General features: G+C 39.5%; 1 protein-coding gene across 3 annotated transcripts in view; it reads left to right on the top strand.

The window, feature by feature from the left end:
- Window positions 1–21,189, top strand: part of PTPRN2 (protein tyrosine phosphatase receptor type N2) — a 651,730-nt gene that overhangs the window by 341,582 nt on the left and 288,959 nt on the right. For all 3 annotated transcript variants that reach the window (XR_016281968.1, XM_089533554.1, XM_089533553.1), the window contains exon 12: window positions 7,781–7,845. Coding sequence is in view for 2 of the 3 variants with exons in the window: in XM_089533554.1 (XP_089389680.1) it covers window positions 7,781–7,845 (65 nt within the window). In the remaining variant the exon portion in view is untranslated. The remainder of the gene's footprint in view (window positions 1–7,780; window positions 7,846–21,189) is intronic.

A 21,189-nucleotide genomic window follows, 5' to 3' on the forward strand; every position in this document is an offset into this window, starting at 1 on the left:
CTCTTTCTTCTTCCAGGCTAGTCCTGATGGAGCTGGACTTGCCTGGCCAACTCCCTCTCAGGCCGGCGGATGGCAGTTGTGGAGGGCGGAGTCTCCTTCCTTCAGGCTTAGTCCTGATGGAACAGGACTTGCCTGGCGAACTCCCTCTCAGGCCGGCAGATGGCATTTGTGGAGGGTGGAGTTTAGTCAATGCACCCCTAGTTTGGGCCGAGGCCGGCACAAAGCACCCATCTGTCCATGCTCACAGTTAATGCCAAACATTCTTAGAAGTGCTGAACCACATTATGTAGATATGATGAGAAATTAGCTCAGTGATTCCCAAACTGTAGTCTTCCAGGTGTTTTGGGTTTCCACTCCCAGAAACCCCAATAAACTTAAGTCAGTAATTCTGGGAGCTGAAGGCCAAAACATCTGGAGGGCCAAAGTTTGGGTACTGCAGGATTAGATGTAAGATGCATAACTCTACCCAGACCCTCAGTTCATTCGAGAGGCCCTCCTTTCAGTTCTGTCATCACCACAAGCAAGGTTGGGGGGAACATAAGAGAGGGTCTTCTTGGTGGTTCCTCCTAGACTCTGGTCCTTCTGTACCAGGGAGGACAGATATCCCCTTGTTGTTTTCCTTCCATCACAGGCGAAACCATTTTTATTCTGGCAGGCTTTTAAAACAAAGTTTTAAAAGAATGGGCTCGGGGGTGCTGTGTTGTTTTAAATAACCTTTTATCTTTTTAAATTGCATTTCATTCTTTTAACTTAATGAATGACTGTGAATTGATCACAGTGGTTCATGCCTTGTCTCCTGAATAGGCTATTGTCACACATTGTTGTCATGAGAATGTCCTTAAAAAGTATAGTATTCAAAAGCTATAGCTAATGCAAAATGCAGTGGCCAGATTGTTGTCCTATGTACACTCTAAAAACCATAGGTCACCAATTTTGTGCCAACTGCACTGATGTCCAGTTTCCTTCTGAACTCAATTAATGGTTCTGGTTTAGATCTACAATGTTCTAAGTGGCTTTTGGTGAAATGCTATCTCTGAATAGGGCTGCCATAATTGTCCACTTTTACCAGGGACAAAATGTAGGACAAATTCAAGACCAAACTGTAGGGCAACTGCAGGACAAAACTCAGCTCAAAATGTAGGACATTTAAGGTCCACCATTTTTCTTCAATGTCCTACATTTTGGGCTGAGTTTTGTCCTGCAGTTGTCCTACAGTTTGGTCTTGAATTTGTTCCACATTTTGTCCCTGGTAAAAGTGGACAATTATGGCAACCCTATCTCTGAAAGACTTCTTCCTCCCATTCGAGCCTGGATTCAGATCCTCGGTGGTCTCCCTTTTGCATATCCCACTACCTCAAAAGGCTAGGTTGAAGAGTACATGTGACAGGTCTTTCTCTGTAGCAGGATCTCCATTGTGGAACTCTTTCCCAAGGGAAGCCAAGTTGGTTCTGTCCTCCTGAATTTTTAGTGATTCCACTGCTTCATACATCCTTTGCATTAAAACTAGTGTTGACTTTTTGTACTGTTCTAATTTGTATGGTGTCTTTAAATAAAACAGTGGTTTTATTTTATGCTCATTGCCTCAGGAACTTTGTAAGGCTGACAGATAACAAATACAGTCAAATACAAATTAGATAGATGATAGATAGATAGATAGATAGATAGATAGATAGATAGATAGAGATGGAGCCAGCTTTCTAACTTTATTTGCATTAACCCCTGATGAAATTCTCATTCCTTTTTTTTTTTTTTTTTTTTTTGGGAAGCAAAAATTACAGAGACATGTGGCACCTTAGAGATTAACACATTTATTTTGGTATTATATAAGGTTTCATTCCATAACCAATGTTTTGGTCACTCTGCAAGGTGATAGAAGATTGTTCTGTTTGCTGCAACAAACTAACACACCTCTATTTTGGATTTTGTTTTTTCTTTTTAATTTTTGGAAGCAGTTTCACCAAAACACTTTCATCTCTTACGACGTAAATGGTTTTAAGGGTTTCAGCCATTTTTTGCCAGAAAATTGTCTCTTTCTTCCAGTCACTTACACTACTGTAGAAATAAATTATGTTGTTGAGGAAGTGCCCTACATCTCCTTTAGAGAATCAAGGTCCTGAGCTGTGGCAACTGCACCTCTCTCAATACTCAGTAACTCTCTAGTCGTGCTGCTTAATAGAGCAAAGCCATTAAGTTGTCCCCATTGTAATTTAGATCACAGAAGAGACTTCTACAGATTCTTTCAGGTTAAAATAACTGGTATGGAGAGAGCAGGAGATATTATTCCACTATAGCTACGTGCTTAATTATATGGAATTGTCAAGTGCAAAGAATTATTCTGATAAATTAAAATACTAATTAAATAGACTATCGCCGAATTTTGAGAACATTATAGGGTTCCACTTCTTCAGGTAATTTGCATATCCTTCATCTACTATATTTAATTTTAATGGACTTCTTTTTGTATATGAGGAAACTTTTTGTCTCATGGGGAGATTTTTTTTTAAAGGATTCATATGTTGTTTAATGCCTTTTCTTAAAATAGAAGCTCACGTTTCTTGCATCGTTCCTGACAATGTTTGCATTGCACTGTTACATTTTCCATAATTAAGAAAATGGTGTAGTACAGATTTCTTGGTTGGGTATAGGGTTTTTCTTTTCGTATGAATTTTATAAATAATTATATTTCTTATCTGGCATTGGAAGAGAAAGCAATCTGGAGGGAACAGTTCAGCTCCTCACACAACAAGTATAAAGAGAGCTAGTGTGGTTTAATAAAACAGTGAGGAAAGCATGCATAGTGTAGTGGTTTGAATGTTAGACTTGGGCTGCTGCCACACTGCAGAAATAAAGCAGTTTGACACCACTTTAACAGCTACCACTATGGATTCGGGGATTTTTAGTTAGTTGAGACATTTATCCTTCCTTGAGAGAGAGCTCTGGTGACTCACCAGGCTACAAATCCCAGAATTCCATAGTATTGAGCCATGGTAAAGTGCTGTCAAAGTGCTTTATTTCTGCAGTGTGGCAGCAGCCTTAGAGCATGACAAAAGTAACGCGACATGAGAAAGACAGAAAAAGCTTTAGCCCTACCTTTCCACATGCCATTAAAGCATTTTTATTCTCTTCCTGAGGGAGTTTGTAATAAAAGTATGTCTTTTGTCATGCTGGAAAAATCTGTTTGGCAAAAGGCATGCTTTTACAACCATCTCCCTCTGGAAGGAGAATGAAAGTATTACGACATCCCATGGAGAGGTAAGGAAAAGCTGCTTCTCTTTCTCTGTACATGTTGATTTACTTTTGCCATGTAAGAAGGCTCTTAGGAGATTATCACATAGGGGTTATCCTGTTTTTGTCCCGTTCCTGTCCCATCCTTCCCACACGATCACGGGAAGGACTTTCAGACGACATTGAGCAGGTCCTGTCATTAACTCATCCAAATCGTGATTGACTGCAATCGCACAAAAGACTTTCAGATGATGTCGTGCAGATCCCACCATTAACCCATCATTAAAATGGCATTGGCCTGCATTTTGCATTAATGGAAGTTCGCATTATTGCAATGCCGCTTTAATGACAGGTTAATGGAGGGATCAGCACTACAATTTAAAAGCCTTTCGTGCTATCTCAGTCACTAAGGGGTTAATGACAGTATAAGAATGAGGAAGTGGAACCCATCTCTGTCCTGTCTGTGTGTGATAATGTCTTTAGACTCAGAGGCCAGAATTTAAATCCTCCCTCAGTCATGGAAACCCACTGGGTGCCCTTGGGCAAGTCATACTCTCTCAGCCTTAGAGGAAGGCAATGGTAACACTCCTCTGAATAAATCATTCAAACAAAATCCTATGAGTTGCTATAAATCAGAGTTAATCTGATGTCACATAACAATACCAAAAATTAAAAGAATGGGGTCTGTGTATTTCTGTAGCACTTAGGCTGTATAGCTGTGTTGGCATAGGTAGCAGTGGTACTGCTGTAACAACAGGTGGAGGGGGAACTACAGTGAAAGCAGCCAGGAAAGAGCTGCTCAAGAACCAAGAGGACCAGTTTCTCTGGTGATGGTCCAGGGTGGTGGTGGTGGTGGTCCTGGAACCAAACACCAGTGGATACCAAGGCACCACTGTATTATTTTATTAAATACAATTTAAGAGTTACAAATTATTTATTCCTCACCACCCTCCAGGACATTAACTTATATTTGATGTCTTTCTTTATCCCTAATATAATTCGGGATTGAGGGATACAATAGAAATGATCTTCCACATGAAAGGTAATAGATATTGAAATAAATAATAATAATAAATAGTTTTTATTTGTATCTTCCCACCTCTCCCAATGGATCGAGGCGGGATCACAACAGAGTTAAAAAACACTTATAATATTACAACATTAGTTACAATGTAACCACAGCTAAAAACATAAAACATCAATCAATCACAGGGTCAGGTGCTCTTGTTCCATGCCAATGGTCTTCATAGGAGGTCAGGAGGATATGCGTGGCGGAAGAGCTCTGTCTTTATCGCCTTCTTGGAAATATCCAAGGATGTAACAAGGCGAGTCTCCTCTGGGAGTCCATTCCATAGTCTAGGGCAGTCTGTTTTTGTGGGAGAGGTGTGGGAGGAAGGTTTGAGAATGGGGGAAAAGGAGATAAGTGTAAAAATTTTGATCCATGGAATGTTATGTTAATTATGAGTTATTGAAGCACCAACTATTTTTACAATCTATATAACGTCACATGATCTATGAAGAACTAATGTAAGTTTCAGCTTTATGCTGAAAACATAAAATAAAAATGGAACTGGAAGAGAAGGGTGTTTTAATGCTTAGGTTTTAAAGGTGTGAGTAATTTTTATGTTACATGTATTGCAGGTTGCGCATCCCTTATCTGGAATGTTGAAATCCAAAATATTCCAAAATAGCCCACATGGGTGGCTGGGATAGTGGTCCCAAAGACACTGCAGAAATAATCCAGTTTGAGACCACTTTAACTGCCCATTACATTTCATAGACAGCTTAATTACATTTTAATAATAACTTTTAGTATGTTTGTATTTATGACTACGTAAGTGGATTGACTATGTGGATTGAGTTTTAACTTCTATAAACTGTATTGAATCTCAGTATTGAGTGATATAAACAAATGAAGTAGTAATAGTAGTAGTAGTAATATCACCCAAAGCTTGCTTTGATTTGCAAGTCCAAGCAGGAAAAAAAATTTCAGTTATTTTGACATTCACTTAATAATTGTAAACTGGAACACATTCCTGTAACAACATTCTCCTTTACAATATATTATATTTAAATATTCTCTGGAGTTGCATATTGGAATAGGCAATTCTCCTCTCGGATGTGCCCTAAAAATTAGAAGACCATCTTTCGTATTTGAGTTTCATGTTTGAACCCAGTGGATTTTGAGCATACCTTCATCGCAGTAATTCTAGTGTACAAAAACAATGTTAGATTTTTAACCTACAGAACTAAGCCAATGTGATTGCTGGTGCAGATGAAAATGCATATATAACAGAGCACATCAAAGCATCCATAGGCTTACAGTTTGAAATCATTCTCTCAACAAAGCTTGCATCTTAATCCCTACCCCAGCATTGATTCTGAACAGCCAAGGAGAGCTGAGTCACGTTCCTGCCTCAGTTTGCCCCTCTCTTTGTACAAAGGGGATTTAATAATGTTTACTTAGCTATCTCTCGGAGGAATTGTAAAGATAAATAAATAGACTGATGTTAGTTGAGTCTTTGAATGCATGAAGCACTATATAAATAACTAAATAGCAATACTGAATTGAATTATCTATCAATCTACACTTCTAGGCTGCAGTCCAGGAAAGCTCTTGAGTCTATTTAGAAGCACAGAAGGAAAAACATTTTTGCAGCTTCTGGATATGACTTAATTCTGACACAAGAATAAAATGGGGATGTAACATTTAAAGGACTGTGTGATCAAGAAGAGTCACAGAAATTGGGGGAAATTACAAAAGGCAAAATTGTCTATTTTCACAGCAAAGTCTCATTTCTTAAATACTGAGGCCAAAAGATTTCTTTTTTGAAAGATAGAGTTGCAAGAGACTTTCAAGATCATCTTGTCAAACTCTGTCTCTCAACTGCACTGTTAACTTAATTCAGTCCAATCTGTATCTTTGAGGAACTTCTCCCAACATGTCCTTGCCTGAATAATAATAATAATAATAATAATAATAATAATAATAATAATAATTTGTACGCAGCCTCTCTGTGCAACACAACCGGGGTGGCTTACATGTTAAACATACAATCTAATCCCAACAACCCACCCCCCCAAAGAACATCTGGAGCTGACAATGGGCTTATGGCAGCATGTGGATGATGTGTGAACCAATGTGTGGTTTATCAGCACAGACTTCCAAGTTTTATTTATTTGCTTATTTATAATATAGTTAAAGTGTGAGCCAGCATGGTGTAGTGGTGTGAACATTGGACTATAATTCTGGAGACCAGGGTTCAAATCCCTGCTCAGCAATGGAAACCCACTTGGTGACTTTGAGCAAGTTACACTTTCTCAGCCACAGAGGAAGGCAATGACAAACCAACTCTGAACAAATCTTGCTAAGAAAATGCCATGAAAGGTTTGCCTTAGGGTAGTCATAAATTGGAAATGACTTGAAGGTACACAACGTATGTGCGTGTATCCTGTCTTTCTAGGTTAAAATGCCTAAGTATAGTATAGTATAGTATAGTATAGTATAGTATAGTATAGTATAATCCATTATAACAAAACAAATATAAAACAATCTAACAAAACAAAACAAACCATCGCCAAATAATGAACCAGTAAAAATATGAGTCTCAAAGCTGAGCAGGGTTGAATGGGCACATATTAGATGAGGTGATTTCTTAGGTATTTTAGGCCCAAATAGTTTAAAGGTTTGAATGTCAGCAGCTTGAATTGAGCCAGAAAACAATTTTGCAGCCAGTGAAATTGACATAAAAGTAGAATAATGGGTCAATTGACGTTTACAAAATGTTGCAAGGAGAAAGCTCACATAGACAGACTACAATAGTCCATCATGCAGGTAAATCACTTGTGAATAACTATGATTAGGTCTTACCTTTACAGGAAACGATGCAGTTGATTAACAAGATGATAAGAAAATTATTTCTGGCAGCTGCCATCTCCTGTGCCCTCAAGATAGAAGATGGATGCAGGACTATACTAATATCATGAAATGGTTGCCTCAGTCCAATGTAGGACAGGTTCGAAATCTCCTTAGCAGAACCCTTGATTGACACAAACCTTTTGTGGATTTGTGTTGTTCAATCTATGGCAGATCCTAGGATCACAAAGTAGGGTTACTTGGTGAAATAACCCTGTCCCTTTAAATAGGTTCCTGTCCTTTTAATGGCAACACCTGCTGAAATTCCATCTTCTACACAACCACAGACAGCAGTCCTATCCCTTATTTCACCTGGCAACCATGTCCAGCAGCTTATTTTATGGATTACATGAATGGAGAAATTGATTCTTTGTTGTTTAGGTTATATATTACTTTATAATAATTGTCTAGTCTGGTTGGTCCAAAAACTTGATTCTAGCTCCATTGCTATTTGTCTACCTCAGTTTATTCTTTGCAAAATGGAAATGATACTGATCCATCTCATGTGAGTTATGTGAGAATGAATGATGCAAAACGTCTGATATCCTGAGAATGTTATGGGACTGATAGAAGTATATGTTGCAGACTCATCCCAATTCTGATTTATTTTAACTTGGTTGTTCTTAATTTTCCCAACAGCTGACAACAAAGACATGCTTGAAAAAACAACAGGACTGAAAATTTTACAGATTGGCATGGGGGAGGTAGGTGACTGCAGTACATATCATTATATAAAACCTTTGATTTATTCTTTTGTGAAATCCTCAGTCTCTGGGATGTTTGTAGGTGAACTGTGTTAATCATCCTAAGGGCTTTTAAAAATTCTGATTACTAGATTGTTGCATCTGTCATAATACAGCCTCATATTCCACTACCCATATGAGCAAAGCTTTGTGGCCTTAAAGAAATATACTTTCTAGCTTTGTCATATGTCAGGAGCAGAATCCCCTAAGATGAACAAAGCAATTGATGTGTCTGATTATTCCCACCTGGTTTCATTGAAGTTCTGTTTCATCTCAGAATCTGCAGTGATCTAAATTTAGAGTATCTTCTCTCTCAATGTGCCGATGAGACTTATGGTGAAGTACTTGCTATTTGTGTTTACTTTTGTAGAGACTTACATTTGTAGTATAAATGAAATAGTCCTCTAAGTCATTATCATCTTCTCATTAGGCAAAACCTGTGCTAAATAGCTCCTCATTAATTAATAAAGAAGAGATAATCTGTCATAATTTACAGTGGGTTATACTATCTTGCAGATTCTGGTATGAATTGTATTTATTATGGTTAATTCTAATCAACATAGTATCACTTCTTCTTCAGAAACTGATTTGCCCTATGAAGACAGAGGGGTAAACATTGCAGTCTCTCTTAAAATATGGCCCATGTGATATTCTTTTATTTGTTGGTGCTGAGCAATGTGCTAGGTCTGAGAATCACATTCTTCAGAGTAAGGCAGAGCAGTCATCTTTATTCCTGTTTCAGCACAGCCTAGAACATGGGTGACGGAAAGATGGATGTGAGAGAGGAGCACATGTAGAGCAGTCACAGGAAATGGTCTTCTTAATTAATAATAAATACATAAATATAATAATAATTATAATTATAAATTTGCATATATCAGAATAGTGGCATCATTAGGGTTGGTATCACTCAGTGTGGTTATTCATGGTTTCATCCTCCATAGACCTCTTCCTTCCTACTCCCTACTCACCTGCCCCAATCCAGGGTAGCAGCTGTCTCCGACAGCCATGTTGCAACCTGGTGGCCAAGGTGCTGGCTAGAAACAGCATTGCACTGATCTTTTTTTTTTCACCCACAAAAGGGGAAGGGTCTTGATGGTGGCTGAATGAAAGAGAAGACTCAGATGGCCTCTGAGCATGTGGCCTGCTATTCATTGCTTGGGGACGTTTTTATCCCACTTTAGTATTGGTTGCAGATGCAGGGAAAATTTTTGTTTTTATAAACAATCATTTTGATGTCAACCCTTCTGATAGTGTCACCCAGTGTAGTGCGCACCCCCCACCCCACCCCTAGTGAGGCACCATATATTTAAAATAGTTAGAAATGAAGAACAATCAAAGGGCTAAAATTATGTCATTTCCTCCTTCCACTTTGTCTGTGGGGAAGGGAAGATCCCTATTTTAGTAAATGAATCATTGACATATACACCTAAGAATGTAAATTTTAGATAGCAAGCCTATGGAAACCTAGATAGCGCTTATTTCTGATAATGTGTTTAGGACTGTGGGCTTAGTGTGAAAAGTAATTAACCTCAAGCATTAAACAGGTTAGCAACTTCTCAGATATAATTCCAATTTTATTGAAGTCAATAGGAGTGCACATCAGACCTTTCCTGAATTGACATGTGTGCTAGAAGGATATAGCAGGAGAATTTCCACAATTGAGTATATGTCTCCTGGAGACAGACTGTGAGATTATTATCCACACTGATGTAATTAAGCGAGGAAATCTGAGGCATAACAGATAATTGTGAAAACACATCGTCAAGGTAAAATGCTCTTCTGTTGCATAGGCTCAAAGACAATTAGAAACAGTAGCACAAATGATGACTAAATATTCACAGTCGCGCACAGTCACACTTTATTATGGTGAGCCCCATGAGATCACAACCTTCACACATCCCAATGAAAAGTATAGGAATCTTGTCTAGATTATCCAAATTTCTCCCAGTACTGCTACATCAACTTGAGCGCAGGATGTTAAATGCTTCAGATGGAAGTGAGCAACCCACCTTGTTGGTGACAATTTAGATCAGAGGTGGGTAATTGTGGCCTTCTAGGAATCATGGGATTTGCCATTCTGGCCTCTAAGCTTATTTATGGGATTCTGCCTTGTAGATTGATTACTCTGCAAGAGAGATCCACTGCTGTCTCTCATATTTTCTCAATACATGAGTTCTGAATCTTTCATCTGCATCATTTTCACTCTGGGTGGAAAAATCACACACCGTATTATTTGTCTCCAGTAGTGTCATTTTCTGCAATGTGGCACTTCTAGGAGCAAGTTATAATTCTGATTTTCATATTGAAGTTCTAGAAGTTTATCACATGGGGTTTAAAACGTTCCCCAATGCGTCCTAACAAGGATGAGTATGGGCACTCGCGGAGCGTGATGGGAACTTGATGGAGCCCAGAAGGCGACTTTACTGCACAGGGAATGCCACTGCCGAGCATTCCCATCAGGTTCCCATCAGGTTCCAGAGGGCGCCATTTCTGGGAACGCTTTTGAAACAGTTCCCAGAAATGGCGTCCAATGGCGCCCTCTGGAACCCGATGGGAATGCTCTGTGGCGGTGGCGTTGTTCCCTGTGTGGTAAAGTCGCCTTCTGGGCCCCATCGGGTTCCCATCATGCTCCGCGCGCGCTCGCGCTCGTGCTCATTAGGACACATTGGGGAACGTTTTAAACCCCATGCGATAAACTTCCTAGTCTGGCTCTCTTCCTACTATGGCTAATATTTCTAAAAGAAAAACGACACCAGGTTAGACAGTCATGTGGCAATCATATCATCTCGTGTTTGTCTAAGTTCTGTCATTGGAAGTGTCTGTGCAGTGAATCCAAGGGGGATTTACTCCCAGGTAAAGGATTGCTGTGTTAGGCAAAACTTGCACTGCAGAAATAATCCAGTTTGACACCACTTTAACTGCTATGGCTCAGTCCTATGGAATCCAAGGGCTATAGTTTGTTGTGCATCAGAATTCATGTCTCACAAAATTATACAGCAATAGCAATAGCAAGTATATTTCTATACTGCTTATCAGTGCACTTAAGCACTGTTAACCCTAAGCAGTTAACATAACATTGAGCCATGGCCATTAAAGTAGTGTCAAACTGGATTGTTTCTGCAGTGCGGATACAGCCTTAATAACAGTCATTAAGGTGGTGAGATGACTGAAGTGGTTCAAACCAAGTGAGCTTCCTTCAGAGGGTGTGAAATCAATCATAAAATAACATATTGAAATGTTGAAAATCCTGCAAACACTACATATATTATCTTTATTTTAAACAGAAATGTGACAATGATTTCCAAGAAGACTATGCTACGATTAAAGCTAATCACACGCCCATCCAGGCAACTGTCTCTGTCATTTCTCAGTGTTTATCCCTCCTGAATAGTGCACAGAAGAAGTATTTTGACTTATGACTGACAGGTCGTAGCTTCAGTTCTGAAACTGGTTGTCTCCTGTAATCTCTTCTATTATCTTCTGATTCCAATATCCTTACATCTGTTTTTCTGCACATTTTGCATAAGAAAATGACAGGGCACTGTAGTGCTGAAATGTTATAAATGGGTCCTGAAAATCAGAGAGAGCTATTGGTATATTCTTATACATGTTGAACCCTTGAAACTGGTAAAAAGCAAGGTAGTGAAATGTCATGTTGGCTCATGAATTCCTCTGCATGGGAGTAGTATATGTGATTTTAAACCTAGCAGAATTGTGAAGTGATTGAGCAGTTGCTATGGCAGCCGCAGTAATTCAATTTTTATTCAACATCATATAAAATGAAAGAAGAGAGGTATGCCTTGTGGCTGTAGGAATGCATGCATCCTCTTTCTGTTTTTAAATTTAAAGAAAATAATCAATATATGCAGCATATGTTAATACAAGTTACTGTTTGTCTTTGGGCTGTGTAGCACTATTGATTTTTTAAACACAAACGTTCCACTGAAAGCAACAAAGTCCTCAAAATGAAAGTGTTTTTAAAGCCTAGCACAAAAACTGTTCGTAATTCAGAACCACAGTTCTCAAGAATACATTATGCTTCAGCATGGTTTGGGACAATCTGTCACCTAGGTAGGCTCCACCAAAGAACAGAAATGTTTATTCTTCTACAGTTACTTCTACAAGGTTTTTGCAAGGTGTTATCATGTGCACAAAACCTCTCTACTGTTGCCTCTATCCAATGAAGAGACAGCATTATCAGTGTGTATTTCATTGGACAAAATATGTATGCAAAAACTTCATATCTTTGCCCGTCCATTTCAAAATTTATGGCAGAAAAGCAATCTGGAATGTAAGATGTGAGAGTAAAGAAAGTAAAGAGAGAACTTCTTGGTATGGGATCATGTAGCATATCAGCCACAACATTTCCTGGAGAAGGAAGATTTAACACTGTCATGAATACCTTAATCAGGTTGGACTATTCAGAGACATAGCCATGTTAGTCTGTGATATCAGTATGAAAGGGATCTTGCAGCATCTTTGAGACAAATGGTATGAAAGAAGTTGTAGCATGTGCTTGCATAGACGTCGTCTCAGATGCATGGAGTGAGCTAGTAACCATGAAGGGTTTTTAGGTACCTGCTCACTATGCATCTGAGGAAATAGACCAAGTCCACAAAAGCTCATACAACTTCTTTTGCACGTTTAGTCTCAAAGGTTCTGCAAGATAGGCTGGACCACTGTAATTGTCTCTACATGATGTTGCCTTTAAAAATGGTTGGAAATGACAGTAGGGAATGCTATAGCCAGACTGCGGTTGGGTCATGTTATTCCTTTGCTGCTCACTCTGCATTAGCTCTTGATTTCTTTCTGAGCATGATTCAGTTATTACTTTTGAATTCCTATCTTTTGAACCTGGTAGACCTTAAGGTCCACCTTCTCCCATGTCAACCTGCACTCTTGGTAAGATCTTTAATCCTATAAGAGGTTTAACTGGCAGTGACATGAACAAGACCTTGTGGGCTGTGGAATATTTGTTGCGGAACATGGTCTTCTTGGAGATTTCTTTGTGTTTCTATATTATATGATTTTAGCCTGCTGGTTAAACTTTTATTTTTATTTATTTTGTTAGTCCTGTGGCCTTGCTTGGTTTTTCTTTTTGTTTTCTTTCTGTTACTTTCTCATCTTATTTGTTTATTTTCTGTTACTTGCTGCTTTATTATGTCTTTTTATTTATATTTGCATTCATTTGCTGCTTTGAGTGCCTATGTATCAAAAGGTTTCTTAGGAATTAATGTTAATATAAATTAATGCACTAAATATTGAAATGTGTGTGTATGCATGTCTGAAGAATCCAACAACTCTGGTCCATAGCTGCATCCACATGATAAGATTTATAGTAACAAAGGGCCTGAATAGACAGGCCAAAATAAAGCTGCTTCAGGTCACTTTTGAGGTATGCTGTTTAAATGACGCATGTGTCTAAAGAGGCCAGAAGTCACACTAAAGCCATGCTCCAGTCCTAAGGACTGGCACGCAGCTTTGATGCAGCTTCTGGCCTCTTAAGATGTGTCTGTCATTTAAACAGCATACCTCCAAAGTGACCCAAAGCAGCTTTATTTTGGTCTGTTTGTTCAGGCCCATAGAATCATAGAATCATAGAATCATAGAATCGTAGAGTTGGAAGAGGCCACTAGGGTCATCCAGTCCAACCCCCTGCCATGCAGGAAATCCAAATCAAAGCATCCTGGACAGATGGCCATCCAGCCTCTGTTTAAAGACCTCCAAGGAAGGAGACTCTATCACCCTCCGAGGGAGTGCATTCCACTGTCGAACAGCCCTTACTGTCAGGAAGTTCCTCCTAATGTTGAGGTGGAATCTCTTTTCCTGCAGCTTGCATCCATTGTTCCGGGTTCTGTTCTCTGGAGCAGAAGAAAACAAGCTTGTTCCCTCCTCAATATGACATCCCTTCAAATATTTAAGCAGCGCTATCATATCACCTCTTAACCTTCTTTTCTCCAGGCTAAACATCCCCAGCTCCCTAAGTCGTTCCTCACAGGGCATGGTTTCCAGACCTTTCACCATTTTTGCCGCCCTCCTTTGGACACGCTCCAGTTTCTCAATGTCCTTTCTGAATTGTGGCGCCCAGAACTGGACACAATATTCTAGGTGGGGCCTGACCAAAGGCAATATTAGGCTTTTTTTAAATTTTATTTTTATTTGGTTTTTCTTTTCTTTACATCCTTATTTTCAGTAATCATCAATAAAAGATCATACATATCGTCTATACCTTCCCTTATCCCATTCCCTTTCCCCCCTTAAACCCCACCCCACCCTCTTACCCTTCCCCTCCTTCCCTTCCCCTTCCTCCTGTACACATCCTAGTACTTCCAACCTATATAGTCCTTTATAGATTACATATTACTCTTTCGATTTTCGATTAGGCTTTTGATCTCCTCCATAAATCCCATTATGAGAGTAGTATTCAGGAATACTCTGTATCCATTTGGGAGAGAATGATGTTGAGGACACAGTTTTTCTGAGGTATACCTGCAATACAAACTAGTAGTGGCAGGAGTTAGATGTCTCAAACACATTATTCTTGGTCTCATGCAACCAGGGCTGGCACACACAACATAGGAGCTTATCGCTCAGCATTTTAAACCAGCTCTAGCCTCCTGGACTGGAGCTGGGATGAGGGATGGAGGCAGGGATTATCGCACACTAAATCATTGCTGAACCGCCGGCCGCCAACAGCCAGGGTCCTAGCCGCACTCTGTCATCACTTTTTAGAAGCTGGAAAGCTTTCCAACTTCTAAAAAGTGCTGGTGGAGTGCGGCTGGGACCCTGGCTGATGGTGGTCAATGGTGATTTAGTGTGCGATAATCTCCCATCTCAGCTCCAGTTCAGAAGGCTGGAGCCAGTTTAAAATGCTGAGTAATAAGTTCTATAATCAGGGGAAAGTGTGGGCCATCATCTCTGGTAAGACCTGTACCTTCTTTCCAAGTGTCTTCAATGGTCATGGCTGCCATTTGGATTTAATCAAAGTGCAGTGTACTGGACGTGATTTGCTATACTATTTTTGTGGGGGTTTTTAAAGAAAAAAGTGTACTTCTTTCTCTTCCTTTCTTCCTTCTTTCTTCTAACTTTCAGAGCTGGAATTTCTGACATATTTCGTTTGTGGCAAATAAGTCTATAGCCTCTTTTGTAGCCACCAAATGTCCATTCAGAATAGGTGAGGTCCCAAGATTGCAATCTGCTGGGGTGGGCATAATTCTGGGACTGACCCTGTTTGGTCCTTACACCAAAGCAAAATTCCATAAAAGATGTCCTAACACCTACTGGGTATACAGCCTGCATACATTTTTACTAGAGGTATTCCATGTGCATGGAACATGCCTCTTTTATTACTACAAGGAATTGCTAGGAATGGTACATGAGAAGGTAAAGGAGGGCATTGTGGTCATAGGTGCAGTCTGAGGGCTTATTTCTGAACAATTTACAACTTGGATCATGCAGCCAATGGTTCAGAAGTATATTTTTAAAATTAATAAAAACACTCCTGGTAATCAGTCACATCTGTATGAATATTCTTGTCCTGCCCCAGTCCCAGTCAAAAACATTGTGATCATTTTTATTTTCTCTTCTTTGAGAGATGTCATCATATCTGTTTTATATGTGTAAATGTGCATGTGAGCACTGAGTGGGAAAGACAATGGATTTATTTTATAAATGCTATTGATGTTTCTATGATGCCACTTTCAGCTGGGATATAAAAGATACTAATTGTTAAACTGTTAATTTATAGATTCCCCTGAAGAGAATGCAAACAAATTCTGGTGCACAAAAGCCCTTCTCTCCTATGCAATGTTCAAATTTTAATTTCCAGTCCATCTTAGATTATGGCGTAGAAAAACAATACTTAATCCCTCGTTAACACATGAATGAGTGGAAACTGTCATTTCCCCACCAAACAATAATGGGATTATCTCAAGAACTGTCAGTTTATGTGAAAACATTATGTTGCCCAAATTTTCATAAAAATTAGCTGTGGATAATATTCAAGATCAGAGCAATGGAAAGAGCAAAAAAAAATCTGTATTCATGGTAATAAATATTCATATTTGTCTGCTCAGGAGATAAAAATCTAATCAAGGGGCTATTGATGCGCTGGCGTTCCCTCTCTCTCTCTCTTTTTTAAACCAAGATGTTTCATCTAAATTGGGTTTGATATGGAAATTAGTCCCACTCCAAGTCCTTCAGGCCATGAACATGCTGGGATAACACTAGAGGTGTCCAGTGCATCAGATGCTGCTTCTGGCATCTGTTACTGCAGACAATTCATAAACACACAAACACACACCTCTACTACTGTGTGTGGAGAGGGAGAGTAAAGAGCGAGAGAACAAATATAACATTGTCAAGAATTTTATTCTAGGAGTATAGGTATTTAAATCAATAACAGGAAGATGTACAAATAAATCTTTTCCCAGACAAATCCGATGAAAGCAAAGGGTTAAAATTATTTGTGGGTTCTTCTCCCCCATCCTGCTTTGTTGACTATTACCATAAATCAGAAGACATTCAGCAAGATACTTAATGAAATATGGATGATTTAAAAATGGGAGGATAACTGCAATATATTGCTTTGGGGTGTTTTGTTTATATTTGTGCATTTTGGCATCCATGCACAGACACAGCTAGATCCTGAAGCACTGTATCATTTCATTATTTTTTTCAGTGCAGCCAGTTGAATAGGGAATCAATTTTTATAAAATATTATAAGAATCATTGTATTATGTACATATTATATATCCATGTTGAGAAATATTGCATTTGGGGCTCTCTTTCAAACAGACTGTTAACATTTTTAATAATTATATGCCTAGGGAATATGAATGATTGTTCACATGAGGAAATCTATGGTTATTAATAGCATGACCCTCAAGCAAGACAGGCTGATAATTACCTCTAACCAGAACTAACACTAGGTTCAATCCAGACAGGTTGGAGACAGGTGATTTTCTGATACCACAGGCCCAAAAAAGCTAGCATTTTCAATGGGACCTGAAATGAACTGGAAGACAATGAAACTGGCAAAGTGCCTTGTGGGTTATGATGATAAAAAAGTTCTGTGGAATTTAACCTCCAGAGTAAAAACACAGTCCTAACCAACCGAGTTAATAATAATTTAATTTATTTATATTCCGTTTAATCTCAAGGAATCAAAGCAGATTACAACAGTAAAAATAGCAAAATACAGTTAAAAGAAAGATGCTTAAAAATGCAAAACCCCATTCCTCATCCCAGTCTTAAAAGCAGTTAACACTAAAAAGAAATTGAACTTAGAAAGAGTATAAAACCATTAATATACAATTGGAATTAAAATAGAAAGAGATATCAATGAGAGTTCCACGAAAATGGGGATGGGGGGGAGAGGCAGAAAGATGTTCTAATCTGGAAAGGCCTGCCGGAAGAGATCCATCTTAATGGCCTTCTTAAAGGGCTCCAAGGTGGTAATTTGACGGATCTCATCTGGCAGGTCATTCCAGAGTCTAGGAGCAGCTGCCGAAAAGGTACGCTGGGTCACTGCAGAGAGTTTAGTCCTCTTTGGTTGGAGCAGGTTCTTCCCAGTGGAACGGAGAGTGCGGGGAGGATGATATGGGAGAAGGCACTCCCACAAGAAGTCAGGACCCAGGGCATGTAGGGCTTTAAAGGTTAAAACCAACACTTTGTATCTTGTCCGGAAACTAATAGGCAGCCAGTGGAGGGATTTTAAGACTGGCATGATATGAGCAGATCTTGAAGTGCCAGTGACCGACCTGGCTGCCATGTTCTGAACAAGTTTCCGAACTTGACACAAAGGTAGCCCCATGTAGAATGTGTTACAAAAGTCGAGTCGAGAGGTTACCAGCACATGTACCAGAGTTTCAAGGTCTTCCTGCTCCAGGAAGGGGCGCAGCTGGTGTATCAGCCGAAGCTGATAACAAGGTCTCCTGACTGTCGCAGCCACCTGAGCCGTTAGGTGGACAGACAAGTCTAGGAGCACCCCCAGACTGTGAACAGTATCCTTCAGGGGCAGTGTGACCCCGTCCAGAACTGTTTAGTATAACTCCATTCTGGGATTGGTGGTCCCTATAGCAAGTACCTCCATCTTACCTGGATTCAGCTTGAGTTTGCTTTCCCTCATCCAGTCCATTACTGAAGTAAAGCAGGCATTCAAAGGAGAGATGCCACACTTAGTCACTGCATCAGTCCGAGACATAGAGAAATATATTTGGGTGTCATCAGCGTACTGATAACACCCCACCCCATGTCTCCGGATGATCTCACCCAGCGGTTTCATGTAAATGTTAAACAGCATTGGGGACAAAATCGCGTCTTCAGGGATTCCTGACCTGAGCTCCCTCTTGGCCAAATAACTATCCCCAAGCGACACCATCTGGAATCTGCCTGAGAGGTAGGACGGGAACCACTGCAAATCAAAGTTGTCTAAGGGCCAGCAAATCAACCCTAGGCCAACTGAAACTGGGGAATTTTAATTTGGCTTTTCCCTTGTTCTGACCCTTCTTTGATATTTTTTGCACTCTTCTACTGGTAGAACTTAGCCAGCAGAGTAGTTCTGCTGATGGACTGCTCTGTCAGCAGATCTGTGGTGTTCTCAGCAGAAGATTTCTGCTGACACAAGGGGCTTGTGCCTAAATCAAATTCCCTGACTGACAGTGTATCTTTGAATTAGAATTGCTTGTAAGGTTCAAAAAGTTTCATTGAAATGTTTTTCTTGAGTCCATGCCATTTGAGCTATCCAGTCCCATGAAGCCCTTGCTTATTCCACAACTTCTTCAACATCTGCATGAAACTCTTGGCTAAGATCAGGGATTTTAAGGTGAGATACCATCAGAATAGTAAATAATGATGTACCTCCTCCATATGGGTTCTCTGGTGCCATCCATAATTGAATACTGCAAACATAGTATTCAACAACCACAGTTTGTGTGTGTGTATTAACAACAGTAAAACAAATTGTACATTAAATTTGACACATATACAGTGTCCCAAATTCCATGCATCCAGTGTGGTGCCAGTGCAGGACACTTTTGCCTGCTCGATTGTATCTCAACATCTTTAAGCCCAAAATAAAAATTTAAAATAAATGCAAATGCAATATAGAAATTACACCACAAAATTTATCCCCTTTGTTCCCTCCTAAATATCTAAATGTAAATACTATTATTATTATTATTATTATTATTATTATTAACCTGTATTTATAAAGCACTGTAAATTTACACAGCGCTATACATACAATCTTTTTAATTAGACAGTTCCCTGCCCTCAGGCTTACAATCTAAAAAGACATGACACAAAAGGAGAAGGGAAAGGTGGTGGGGAAGGGGATGAGGTCCAGCGGTTTTTCTCTCCCTCTGAGGCCTGGACCAAGGCAGATGGACTGGAGGGAGGACTTGGCTTCTTGGAGCTAGCCTGCCTCTCTCCCTCAAGATGGTGGATGAAGGGAGGGCTTGCCTTCTTCCAGGCAGGCCTGGTGGAGCTACTACTTTAACCCCAGAAATTGCAGCTCTTCTCCAGCTCCAGTAATCCCTCTCTTTCTGAACTCAGCCAGTAAAGCACTTCCTTAGTGAATCCCCACTCACCGGACCAAACCAATCATTCATGGAGATTAAAATAACACCAAATTCTATTTTACCTTGGTCTTCTGAGCCAGATGAGGTTGTGGAAGTGATGAATTGGTGTCTGGAGTCAGTATAGATCTCAGGTATGGTAAATTAACATGTTCTAGCAAGATGGAGGAGGTTTAGATATGTGGTTATCTTGTTAAGGAATTTCACATACATTAGATCTTATCCTAAAAGGGTACTAGTAATGGAGTGGTGGAAACCACAGCCCTCCTTGCAGCGTATGGCCTCAACCTCATCACTGCAAACAGATGTTGAAAGAGGGCAGTAACTTCAGGAAGATTTCCTTGGATGAAACACTCATCAGACAAATGCATTTTGACTTTTTTGGTTTGTGGGCCACTCATGGAATCTTAGAGCTGGAAAAGACTACAAGGGCCATTGTAGACTGCTACCACATTTTACTAATAAGTTTTTCCTTTACTGCTTTGACAAACCCTGAATGGCTAGATCAAAATAGCCAGTGGTGGTTTAATAAAACAACTGCTGTTAAATAATTAATTTGAACAAGTTGACTAGAAACATGTTCATTTGGCTTGTGGCTATTTATTATTAGTATCCTTTATATGTTTTGTTTGTACAAATCACTTCAGAAATACTTCTAATCCAAACCTTTGGTTAGTCAAACATCTACCCCTTCCCACCTTTCAGTCTTATACCTTTCCTGTCAACTATCATTTTTCATCTACATTTTATCCATCTTACACTCTTTCTCCAGGCAATCAGCATCAAGCACACCCTAACACTCCCATTAAAAAAGCAGAGGTTAAATTTGTAAGAGACTTGAACCATTCCTCTATTTTGCTCAGTTTAGGTTAGAAAAAAAGGCAAATAAGGGAAAGAGGATAGAGGTTATCAAATTATGTGTGGTGCAGAAGACATCCACTGAAGCTTAGTGGTGAAGAGTCATAACAGAAACAAAGAAATATTTCACACAGAAAACAGTCACACTATGGGATTTATGAATACAAGATGGCCAACAACCTGGACAAGCTATATAATACATCCAGTATTAGAGATGGTGTTCTTCTCATTTCTAGATCATTGGGAAAATAGATGTAGTTCTGCTTGTAGGTTTCCCAGAAGTATCTGATTGACCACTGTGGGAACAAATAAATCTAGAATAGCTTGACTAGATAGGTTTTTAGTTTGATCTAACACGGCTCTTCCTTTGGGTCCTGAAGCTGCTGGTGTATACATGGGATGGATGGATGGATGGACAGACAGACAGACAGACAGACAGACAGACAGACAGACAGACAGATATTCAGTGTGAACCAGTTTTAATTAGAGTTTTAAAGGTTTTAAGAACTTTTTGATAAGGCATTGTCTTTACCATTGTGCAAGAAATGTTTCCAGTCTACCACCCTCTTATCATCATTTAGGTTCACATGCAAATAAGTTATTAATAAGTGAGCAGATTCAACATAAAAATGACAGGGAACATCTATTTGCAGGCCTGGCATCTCTTTCTGTACAGCCTGTGCTGGCATCGATGTCTAGAATCTTTTCCAGAGACTTTCACTTTCTAATGATTTCCCTTGACAACTCAGCCTAAAATAAGTAATAAAATAAAAGCATTTGGTGTGTACAGCAGATGGTTCAGCAGCTCCAGTGTACAGGTGTCGGGTACACAGGTGTTTAATTCTGAATTTGCCAGGCACAGAGT

The sequence above is a fragment of the Sceloporus occidentalis genome, unplaced genomic scaffold (assembly GCF_023333645.1).
Source record: "Sceloporus occidentalis isolate IW3139 unplaced genomic scaffold, rSceOcc1.0.p SCAF_7, whole genome shotgun sequence".
Classification (NCBI taxonomy): Eukaryota; Metazoa; Chordata; class Lepidosauria; order Squamata; family Phrynosomatidae; genus Sceloporus; species Sceloporus occidentalis.